At 45.1% G+C, this 12,182-nt stretch overlaps 1 protein-coding gene across 1 annotated transcript; it reads right to left on the minus strand.

Annotated features, from left to right (window-relative positions):
* Positions 1–7,942: 7,942 nt before the first annotated feature.
* On the minus strand, positions 7,943–9,934 carry LOC136491064 (aquaporin PIP2-5-like). The gene is made up of 3 exons (XM_066487278.1): positions 9,246–9,934; positions 8,992–9,132; positions 7,943–8,361 (listed from the first exon to the last, which is right to left on the minus strand). The coding sequence occupies exons 1-3, from the start codon at positions 9,864–9,866 to the stop codon at positions 8,248–8,250; spliced, it is 876 nt and encodes a 291-aa protein (XP_066343375.1). The 5' UTR covers positions 9,867–9,934; the 3' UTR covers positions 7,943–8,247.
* Between the last annotated feature and the right edge of the window lie 2,248 nt (positions 9,935–12,182).

The raw sequence follows: 12,182 nt of genomic DNA on the forward strand, positions 1-12,182 counted from the left end.
GCGCGTGCGTAGTGGCCCACAGGCACGACCCACACGAAGACGGCCCATGCCGGGGAAAGCCCACGCGCGCTGGCGATTTTGCAAAAGAGATCTCGAACTTCTCCCAAATTATAACTAAGTGCTAACACTATTTCTCTCTCTCAAACCTCCTCACTTAACCCCCAGGCTTTCCTAGAATTTCCCCGCACACACCCCAAGCAACCCAGCGCACGGCGGCGTGGCAGCCGGTGACATAGCGCGGTTGCGCCGGCCACCTAGGACCTACGCCAAACCACCTAACGGGCTTGGTAGTGCCTTCTTCATGGCTAGGTGGGGTCGGGTAGCGAGAGCACCTGATGGTGAAGACATGGATGCGCTGAATTGAATGAAGGTGAGCACTCGGTGGCCAATTGATGGTGCGGCTTGAAGGCGACAGCAGAGAAAGAGATGGGGAGGCAAGTGGGCTCTTCTTGGTCTCACCTTGGCGGGACATGGTTGGCATGATCATGGAGGCACACGCATAGACGCTTCGGATGAGCGCGCGTGCCCCCGATCGACATGGCCTACGCGGTCGCAGAGCCATAATTGATAAGGCAACGGTGAGCTCGGCCACATGCACGCGGTAGTGGTGGCCTCAAACTGGGCTGACAGCGGCGTAGAGGTGCAAAGGATAGGCGCGGACGCGATGGTGATGCGATGACACCGGCAGTGGCTGCGTCGCGGCGCGGGATGGGCCGACAGTGCGGCAGCACCGCTTGGCTACGCAAGTAGCAGAAGCAGCTTCGCGCGCCAGAGGCTAGCGGTAGCTAGGCCACAGCCAGGTCAGAGCAGCCAGACATGCACGGTAGCGTGCAGCGCGCAGAGCGAGCAGGCGCAGCGACGTTGCTCCCCCGAGGTGTGGTGACCACGCTCACCCAGTGAACTGGCCCGAGAACATGCTGTGCACAAAATTTAAAGCGTCTATAACAACTAAACGATTGCTTCTGGACCTAAACCATCTTCACCATGCTCAAGATGGCATATGAGGCTACCAACCCGAGCTAAAACATAACACCTTTTTTTAACCCGATTTTGCAAAACAAATTGCCAAACATGGCATTGTCTAGCTGTCTATAAACTTAAAAATCTTCTAAGTCTATGAGCTAAATTTGATTCTAAGTTGCATTTCTAGGCTATTAGAAATATTGGCTAGCAATGTTATTTTTCTATAGCAAGTATTTTATTGCCATCTACAAAGTTTATATTTCAAACTTTATTTAAGCACTACACATATGTTCTATAGTGTTTTTGTTCAATAAAAATTAGTTTTAAACCCTACTTGATATACATGAGCTATTGAATCAACTTTCGTTTAACATTTTTATTAGTCATTTTAGGTTACAAGAAATTGATCTACACACTTTATCATATGCACTAAGACATAAACATGATGCTCATGACATGTTTTAGTAAATGATTTAGGGTGTAAGACCGAGGGTGTTACATCACAACATAACGATACACATTCATGTGTAATGTGGATTATTGATGGTTAGTCCAACATAATAGATAACAACAAAATACAAAGCTACAAGCTTACTTGCAATTAGTGCAATGTAGAGAAAGTTAACTCAGTCAAAAGGGACGCGTCTAGAACTTTAAGTCCAGATACATGCACTTAAGTATAGATTTAGGAATGCTATGCCTATTAAATATATATTACCCATATTTTTTTATGCCTTTACCTAAAATTCCTTCCCCTTTTTATGTCATAGTTACTTCAAGTAGTAATATGCTAGATGCATCATCTATGAATAATCATTTCTAATGTTCCATAGAATCCAATTATACTTCTGGTATTCATTGGTTTTGGCATGAAATTCACATATCAAGTGTACTATTTAGTGTACAACAACATATTCAGGGTAGGACATAGACTTCTAGCTTTTGGGCTATTAAAACTTAGTTTAAGATTATACTATTTCTTAGCAAAAATTGATCTTTCCAAGATTAGTTAATATGCCAGTATAGTCCAATTATTCATATACTTCTAGAAATTCAGTTTTCTTTCTACCTACATGGTAGTAATGCATAAAGAACTATAACCTTCACGCTTAATTGAGGCTTCTTTGTGGATAAGATTAATACAAAATTTGTTTAGATAGGCAATAGGAAATTGTTTATATGTAAAACATATAAATCTAATTCATTCCATGTAAGATTAACATATATCACTGTAAGTAAAAATTGCAACTAAGAACTTCACATTAGTCTTCAAGCTAATAAAGTAACCATTAACTCTTCTACGAGTTTACATAATCCACTTAATTCAACGGGAATTAAAACTTAAAGCACCACCACCACTACTATCAATACTTGAGGATATGAATTTCAAAAGCAACAAATCTATAAGCACATGAATTAAGTTCTTCTTCAAGAAAACCCTTAAATATTCTAAATAATATACATTCTCGCATGTCTTGTAACATATGCAAGCTAATAATATCCTGATTTATAAACCTGTCTAAAAATTCTGACTCAATTTCTATTTGAGTAATTTCTGATGATAAATTCAGATACTGCATGTATTGCATTGCTCTTTGATATTCTATACACAAGAGACATTTTTTTGAGAATATTCATTGATAAAATCTTATTTACCATCTTGTCTTCTAGACATTAAATACTAAGCTTTAAGCTATTGTTTATAGAGCAGCATCATACCTCAATCCATAGGCACACAAGCTTGAAAATTCAACTTTCAATATAATATGATATTCTATAATCATAATTTGGGATTTTTCTCATGCAGTGAGTCCCACAATGCATTTGTTATTTCTCTCGGCCATATACTCATTCTACAGAGTAATTAGAAAATATATATCCTAAATTCACTACACTTTAATGGTAGCAAAATATCCTACATATATTTAATAATGATCATAACAAATAATTCAACTATTCAGAATAATTCCAGGAAATTTCTTCTTTCTTTAAGGCATGCATATTAATATAAATTGGACCATGTACATATAAGTTTACTATATGTAAACAAGTAGCAAGGTGTAAAAAGATAGTGAATGGTTATGTAAAATATTCTTAGACGCATCCTAACATTTTTCAGGATATAATCATGGTACGTGCTAATTTTCAGAATTAATACCAACCTTCCATTCATCTCAAAAATTCATTATGCTAGGAAAAATAAATATGAATATCTCAAAGATGATAAGTTTAAGGTATGCAGGATTTAGAGAGCTCATATATCTTATACCATATTTCTAATGTAAACATTCAAGATTTTATTCTTGCAATTACATGGTATATAATTCATAATAGGTTTGCACTAGCCTTTTTCATAATTAAATTGAAAGCTTAGAAATTTTTAGTATATTCTACTATTTAATTCAGAAAATAAAGCTAGAAACAACACCCATTAAACTTCAGGTTGTACATGCGGGTAAAAGAAATACAGTAAATATACATAAACAGAGGGTCTAGGGTTAATTATTTAGAAAACTGTTGGGGTTGTATGCAAAAAACACCCTAAATATATAATTTCTAAATCTATTCTGCAAGAATACGAGATCTGTAAATAAAATCTGCAGGATTGAGAGATCCAACGTAAAAATTTCAGATCAATACAAGTCTTTCTTTTTTCTCTCGATTTTCTGCAGTTCTTTTTTCTCTCGATTTTCTGCAGTCCAATTCGATCTGGACCGATTCTGACCCGTTCTTGCTTTAGCACAAAGACCTTCTCGGCCTTCTATGTCTTCAACAACTCAGCCTGCTCGGTCCAATGCGCAGCGCGGTCTGCAAGCCGCTGTTACCGAGATTCTGCAAGAGGAGACGGGGCTGGAGTTTGACGGCGTGAATAAGCCGTTGATGACTCTGTGGCGTGCAAGCTGCTGAGGTTATGACGACATGCAAACCGTTCAGCGGCAGTGTTCGGGCTGAGATACCGATCCGCGTATAGGCGAGGATCAGCGGCAACGGCATGCTAGCCGAGATGCACTGGAGGCCAGGGATGAACAAAGCGTACCTACTCGGTGGCAGCTTGCAGCCATGGTTAAGGATGGTAACGGGGGTATACCCATCGGGCATCGTCGGAACGTTTTCTTTCCCGCTATGGAGAATTTATCCTGTCCCCGTCCCCGTTAACTGTCTCGGATATAGATTCTTGCCTATCCCCGTACCCATCGGGCATCGGTCGGGTAACAGATACCCGACGGGTACTGCATACCCAATAAACAAGGATACTTAGAGTCGCAGCTTTGCAATCAGAGACGTTTCTTCTTCACCCGGGTATAAGTGTCGGAGTCTCGGAGATGCTGAGGAGAAGGAGCGAGGTTGCGAGGAGGACGAGCAAAGGTGGTAGAGAGACCAAATTGAGGAAGCTAGGGGCACGAGCGCTCGTGAGGCAAGCGTGCTTGTGCTGCAGGCGAAGATGGTGAGGAAAAATTGAACTAGGGTTCCTAGAACATACAAACTATATATATATATATATATATATGATTGTTTAGATTTAGGCCAAAATACCTATGTTGAGCTTCTTTAGGCCTAATACTCGCATGACAGCTCAAATAGTCGGGTTCCCCAACGGGTAATGGGGACGGGTAAATAGGAAACGTTCCCGTACCCGCTATACCCATCGGGGATAGATTCTTACCCATTTAGATGTCCACGGGTAAAAATATAATCACATCCCTATTTCCTAATGGATCAAATACCCGTCGAGTATCCAGGTCCCGTTGCCATCTTTAGCCATGGTACGTGCGGTTCCGTTGCAGCGGAGGATGCACACGGTGGCCGTGTCACGGGACACGCGAGGTCACAGCGTTCGGGCTCATCCGGCTAAGCAAGGCACCACCTGCAGATGGCGGCCATATGCTGTCCGTGATGGAATTCCGTACATGTTGCTCACATACAAACCAAGAAAAGAAACTTCTACCTTCTTCTTCTTTATATTTTATTACCCTAGATTCCTTCTGTAAAGCATGTATTGTTCTGTACGTACTACGTGTACACAGGGACGAAGCTGGAAAAATTTAGTAGGGGCTAAACAATGGTAATTAGTAAAAAAAAAGAGGTTCAGCAAATCTCAGCCCCTCCTACCTATACATCTACAGCTGAAATTTCAGACGACGGCTCTACGGGGCTTCGCTTGCTCGCGAGCGGTAGGGGGGCTGGAGCCCCCCCTAGCCCCACCGCTGGGTCCGTGCCTGCGTGTACAAACTTATATGTACTGCATGTACTATATTACGATAGAAAGAGTAGCCAAGCTCGATGGCTAGTATAAACTAATCTGCGAGATATAATTCATTCATACGTTGCCGTGGATGCTAATTTGATTTAGCTCATATGCCACGTAGGACAGTGGTTAGTAGATACAACCGCGTAGGACATTTGACATTGTCGTAGAACTGCTTGTTTGATGACAACGGTGTATGTCGATGTAGTACAGATTAGTTACAGGTAGATGTAGCATATCCGTTCCGCTAATAATGTCGGGATGTCGATGTCGTCGAAGTACAGGGACGTCGACAGTAGGAGCGTCGGCGTCGAAGTTCGGCAGCGGCTTCAACGGCGATGTCAATGAAGAGCTTGGCGTGTTGATAACGTGTTATAAAACATGTTGCCAGTGGCTAGGATCTTTCCCTCTCCGTCTCTCATGATCAACATAGTAGATGAAAGTAGAACACATAAACACAAGAGATAGGGAGATTATTCTTTATTTCTCTGAATATCAGTGATTACAACATAGAGCTCCTACGTATATATGATCTTGTTAAGGCCTGAGAGTTTGGTAAGAGCCCACGTACAAACGTGGTCCTGTTAAGGCCTGAGAGTTTGGTAGGAGCCCACATATAAACGGACTAGGATTATGATTTCTTATTATCCTTTTCTTCTAAAATACAGTCCGTATATTTTACAACAGTTATCTGGTAGGATAGGAAAAAGTCATTCTGTACCCTCAGCTCGATTTACTTCTACGAACCAGTAAATCGGATGTTCTGCCTTCAACTTCAACTTTGATGGTGATCACATCTTTTTCTGGATTTTTTTCCAGAATTTTCAGGTACACGCACGCGTGCGTGTTTAGTGGTACTGCACGTTTCCCGCGCACTGAAGGCGACGCCTCCCAATCTCTCCTTTGCGTGTGTACGAAAGCGCAAGCGTGTATGTGTGCATGTGGTGTAAGTGTTGAGTGTGTGGGTCATGTGCGTCCAAGTTGTGCCCGATTAAAAAAAACTTCAACTATGAAACCGTTGTTTTTTCGAGTCTAATACACTTTATCAAAAAAACTTAAAAAATGTACCAATATTTTTAAAAATATATATGGAATTTAAAATCCAAAAATCTAGTTTAATTCTAGTAAACTCATACTCCCTCCGTACCAAAATAAATGTCACCATGTGATATGTATTTTAGCTCAGAAAAATATGAAATCTGTTTCAAAAATTCTCTAAAAAAAACACTATATTATAGTGCGTACTTCCTCTGTACCAAAATAAATGTCACTATGGGATGCATCCTTGTCAAACTTTCTTAAGTTTGTCTAGGTTTGTAGAAAATATTAGCAACATTTATATCTCCAAATAAGTTTATGATAAAAATATATTCAAAGATTCATCTAATGATATTAATTATGCACCATATATTACTATTTTCTTATATATATTTGGTCAAAGATAAAAAAAAAAGATGACTTCTCAGTAGGTGAGAATGGCATTTATTTTGGAATGGAGTGAGTAGATTGAAATGATTTGGATCTTATATTGTCTTATTTTTTTGTGTTTATTTACTAGTATATCTCTTGTTATCTTTTTTGTGTTCATTTACTAGTATATCTCTCCTCTCTCGTTATCTATTATAGTTTGAGGTCAAGAGGACTTTTTCCTTTCTAGTACTCGTCATAATGCTAGTTTGGGTCCGTTGACTCTAGAAACTATCAATGGGGCATTTTTTCCCCATCTTTGAACTCTATGCTTAAGCATTGAATGAAAATTACCATTTCAAAAAAATACAAGAGAGAAATAGGTAGCAGTAGGTCCCACGCAATAGAACCGAGGATGGGATAGAGAGGGCCGCAAGGGCATTATGGTCTATGTGAAGTAAAAGATTTACGCGTCTTTATATTAGGATAGAGAATATTTAATATAACACGCCAGAGTTGCGCCCTAGGAGGTCAGAAGAGTAGCACATGAACGCTCGGACCCGGTCTATGTGAAGTAAAATATGACGGATGAAAGAATCCTCTTTCCCATTAGCAGTAGGTATAAGTATTGATATAGACATAGATAGGTCAGCTAGTATAGATAGGTCAGCTAGTAAGCCAACGTCATAATGGAGCCTAGACATCGTGCGCAAAACTGCACAAAAGAAGAGCATATATAGACCGTGACAAAAGATTGAGGCCCTTGGGTTTCAATAAATCATATGAAATTTCTATGAAATGACTTGTTCCATAGAAATTTTAGAGAAATTCTACTAAGATATTGAACCTCATAGAAAGTTATCTTTGTGCCACTCTCTCTCATTAGGCCCCGTTCGGCTTGCTGAATCTTGGCTGAAACTAGCTGAAAGACACTGTTCTGGCTGAATTGTTGTGAGAGAAAAACACTGTTCCGGCTAAAAAAATAAGTCGAACAAGCCGGTTTCTGGGTAAGCCGAACGGGCCCGAATGGTTCTGAATTTTTTTTCTTGTGCTAAGTTTTTTTTTTTTTTGTATTTTCTCAGTCAATATGATTCAAGATTAAGGTTATTCTATCCCTACATTTTTTTTTCTTCTATTCCCACTTCTCAAAATTCTGTATTCCAAAGGTGCCCTGAATGGTTCTGAAATTTGAGGCCTCATGGAGTGATGCCGTTGCCAAAGATGAACTATAGGCGCAGCACTCCACATGGCATATGCAGCGTGCATCAACAGGGACACGAGCGAGTCAACACAAGCATTCAACTTCAAGTACTTCAATAAAAAAAAAACTTACATATATGCATTTATCTTTTTTTTTCATTTTGCCCAGTTGTCGTACACGGATAAGTACGTAGAACAGCAGCACAATCACACTAGCTTGGAAGAAAAAACAAGCAAATGCAGTGGAAATACAGACGCAAACTGATCACAAGGCGTGCATATATATATAATAACAATGCATGGCTAGAAGCAACGACGACGCACGTAGGCATTTCACGAGTGCAGTGGAGAAGAGGAGGCCGGCCTCTGATATATCTACAGTTCATGCCTCCGGTTGTCCTTGTCCGGCGGGGCGGCGGGAGGCCATCGATCTAGCGGCTGAAGGAGGCAGATGACCCCAGCTTGGCGGCGCTGGCCCTCAGCAAGTACTGGTGATACGCCGCGGCAATGGCAGCGCCGATGAATGGACCCACCCAGAAGATCCACTACAATCACAGACGAAGACAGGACAAGCAATCGATCTAAGACACCTCAACTGATTCTGCAGATCACTTCATCAAGTGGGTTGCGATTTCATATATATCAATTGCAGTCACAAATTAGTGTTATTGATCAGTGCAGTAACAGTAAGACGGCAAGATAACATTTAGGTATTTTAGTACATAGATTAAAGTTTTTTTGAGTTAGGTCGGAGGGCGGTTGTTGGGAAGAGATTAGGCTGCGTGTTTTGTTTCAGTGTGTTTTTAATCAAGTGGCTGAAAATGTCACTGTGGCTGTGTGAGTAGCTACTAAAGAACTGTTCAACTGTATACTAATAATCAATTTGGGTGACATCTGCTGATCAGCTTAACTAAGTGATCATCATTGAGCCTTATCCTGACTTCCTGACCCTCCAGCTTGTTATAATAATCCAACAGTTCTATCTGCTCCTCTTAGCCAGTAAACCTAGGGCTGAGAAATATCGCGATAGTTTTTGTTTGATTAGTTAATTAAGATTAGGCCAGTGTTCATGGCAGCGGCGGCCATGCCTGTAAGCCATTAGCATTTAATTTATTCTTTGGCAGGATGTCCCGTCATTATCAGTAGAGCTTTAGCAGTATGTGTGTAGGACGTACGTGGTCATCCCAGGCCTTGTCGTTGTTGTAGATAACAGCAGCGCCCAAGCTCCTGGCCGGGTTGATGCCGGTGCCGGTGATCGGGATGGTGGCCAGGTGGACCATGAACACCGCGAACCCGATTGGGAGAGGAGCAAGCACCTGAATGAACAAAGCAGAAAGCGCAAAGCATTAGCAACAGCTACTACAGTGATGAAGCTCAATGGATCGGAGGGGAGGCGCTGACAATCGAGCTAGAGGCCAGAGCTACTTACGGGGACGTGGGAGTCACGGGCGTTGCGCTTGGGGTCGGTGGCGGAGAAGACAGTGTAGACGAGCACGAAGGTGCCGATGATCTCGGCGGCGAGCCCGGTGCCCTTGGAGTACCCGTCGCTGAGCTCGTTGGCGCCACCGCCGTAGCGCACGTAGAAGGCGCTCTGGAATCCCTTGACGAGGCCCACGCCGCAGATGGCGCCGAGGCACTGCGCGACGATGTAGAGCAGCGCGCGCACCAGCGAGACCTTGCGCGCCAGGAAGAGGCCGAAGGTGACGGCCGGGTTGATGTGTCCGCCCGACACCCCCGCGGTGCAGTAGACGAGGATGAAGATCATGCCGCCGAAGGCCCAGGCGATGCCGAGGACGCCGACGCCGCCGCACGCCGCTTCGGGCGCCGTATTCGCCGTCGTGTCCGTCTGGTGCTTGTACCCGATCACCGTGGCCACCGTGATGTAGAGGAACAGCAGCGTGGCCACGAACTCGGCGATCACCGCGCGGTACAGCGACCATTTGGTCAGCTCCTCCGCGTCCACCAGCGGCGCCGGCGGCGGGTCCGAGTAGTCCTTCGCCGTGTACTCCCCGCCCTCGTGCGCCGCCGCGGCCTCGATGTCCTTGGCCATTGTCGCTCGCACTAGCCAATGAACTCACTCTCTGACGAGACTTGCTTGCTTGCTTTCTGCTTCTTAGCTTATAGCTCGCTTCTGTTGTGACGAGAGTGGCCAAGGCGAGGCGAGGTATTTAAGGAGGGGCAGTGAGAGAGTGAGACGGTGGTGGTTCGTGACAGGAACAGGCGGCTGCTTCATGATTGGATTGTTTAAGTGTTCTTCTCCTGAGAGATAAGCCGAGCGTCTGGCCAGGGAGGTTTCTGGGTTTATAATTTTGCCGACCGCGACCGACTAAAGCGCTCATCATGGTTAGATAATTCTGGAGCCTAATACGGGGGTTGGGGCTAAATTTAATCAGTGGCTGAGCTTCATTCAGCGACGACGACGATGCATGTGTGTCAGCGTGTCTATGCTTCGTGTCTGCGTCTGATAATGTGTGGTGAGGGAGGCACAGGCGTGAGCCTCATCAGTGTGGAAATGTGAAGTCTACAGTGCCATATGCATGCCTCTGCTATGCTTGCAGCAAAGACCACCGGCCTCTGTACGTGATTCAGGCAGGGCCTTTGCTAAATCTTCAGAGCTCTGGCAATCAAGGAGTGTCTCTGTATCTCTCTGTTTTCTTTTCTTCTTTGCCAATTTGTATCTCTCTGTTTTCAACTGCTGGATAGAGAACAATCAAACCTGCTATAAAAATTTGGCAGAAATTTTTTAAATTATCGTTTGCCTGGCAACGCAGTATGCTTCTCCACCGATGGAGAGCAGCTCAATCAGCAGTTTGGCTGCCAATGATACCACCGACGGACAAGGGAGACAACTAAGCAGCACGCAGAGGCACATACATCGCAAAGACCACCTAATGGCAGCTGCTAATTAAGATCGTTATGAGGCGCTTGATTAGGTGCAACCTAAATGTCTTATTGTGCGCAAGCATTCAGTCTGTTCGCTTGTCGTATTTGGCTTATAAGCCATGGCTGAAAGTACTGTTGGTTTGGTGTGAGAGAAAAATACTGTATCCCTCGTCTCTTTGACACGAAAAGGGCGTACAAACAAACTTGTGGCAGCACAGCGTGTAATACGCCCTGTCATGACGCCATGTGTCAAGGTCGTCGAACCCTCGACACGCCGGGCCTCGGCTACGCAGCTCGTAGCCGTCGGCCGTCTTCTCCGGTGAGGTTATACCCCTCTACCGCAGGCTTGTAGGTGAGATAGGAAGAGATAATAATCTTGCTTAATTTCTCAAGTGCCAATTACAATTGTTTATAGCCTATGCGGCTGCTATTAAAGGAAAACAAACCTCCTAATTTTAGGTAACAAATATATGCTAATTTCAAGGAAAATAACTTGATCACTTTCTAAATCTGAGCCCCTCTAGCCACGCAGTGGCTGCTGGGCCTCCGTGGGCGCGTATTGCGCCTGGCGAGCAGCGCGTTCGGCCGCCCTGCGTACGTCGCGAGCGCGCCTGCGCCTGAAGTACACGCGTCCGCACATGACATCTCTCCCCGCCTCGAAGGCCAGCTCGTCCTCGAGCTGAAAAGAAGGAAACCGAGCACGGAAATCGTCCCAATCTTCCCAGGAAGCGGAGGCGGGGTCTTGACCTTCCCATTCGACGAGGACCTGCCGGACACCGCGAACCAGGCGGCCCTGGGACACCCGCGATGGCGCGGGCACGACAGCACCGTTGTAGAGGGGCGGCAGCGCCGGTGGAGCAGCCGGCGGAGTTCCCACAAACTTCTTGAGGACGCCCACGTGGAAGACATCGTGCAGCCGGGCGTCTGGTGGCAGCTGCAGGCGCACGGCCGCCTCGTTGATGACCTCGGTCACCAGGTAGGGCCCGACGAAGCGCGGCTTCAGCTTACCGCGCACCGCGCGAGGCAAGGACGCAGCAGCACGCTGCCGGAGACGCAGAAGCGCCCAATCACCAACGTTGTAGACGACGCGACGATGATGCTGGTCGTAGACTCGCTTCTGGACCGCCTGAGCCTGCTCAAGACGGACACGAACGTCGTCCAAGAACGCCGCCCGTTCCTCCATCTCCTGGGCGACCGCAGCGACACGAGCTTCGCCCTACTCATAGGACCGGATGGTTGGCGGGTCCCTGCCATAAACCACACGAAAGGGAGTGTCGCGCAGGGAGGACTGAAAGGCGGTGTTGTAGGTGTACTCCGCCCATGGCAGCCATCGGATCCACTGCCGGGGGCGATCGCCGGCGAAGCATCGCAAGTACATGACGATGACCCGGTTGGCGGCCTCCGTTTGGCCGTCCGTTTGCGGGTGGAAGGCGGATGACATGTAGAGCTTCGTCCCCGTGAGCCTCATGAGCTCCTGCCAGAA

The sequence above is a fragment of the Miscanthus floridulus genome, chromosome 11, assembly GCF_019320115.1.
Source record: "Miscanthus floridulus cultivar M001 chromosome 11, ASM1932011v1, whole genome shotgun sequence".
NCBI classification, from domain to species: Eukaryota; Viridiplantae; Streptophyta; class Magnoliopsida; order Poales; family Poaceae; genus Miscanthus; species Miscanthus floridulus.

What these genes read in the sequence shown, in the direction of transcription:
- LOC136491064 (XM_066487278.1), bottom strand. Translation starts at nt 9,866, where the DNA reads ATGGCCAAGGACATCGAGGCCGCGGCGGCGCACGAGGGCGGGGAGTAC. An exon ending in CCCGTGACTCCCACGTCCCC is followed by an intron (nt 9,133 to 9,245) that starts GTAAGTAGCTCT and finishes TTGTTCATTCAG; the next exon opens with GTGCTTGCTCCTCTCCCAAT. An exon ending in ACAAGGCCTGGGATGACCAC is followed by an intron (nt 8,362 to 8,991) that starts GTACGTCCTACA and finishes CTGTGATTGTAG; the next exon opens with TGGATCTTCTGGGTGGGTCC.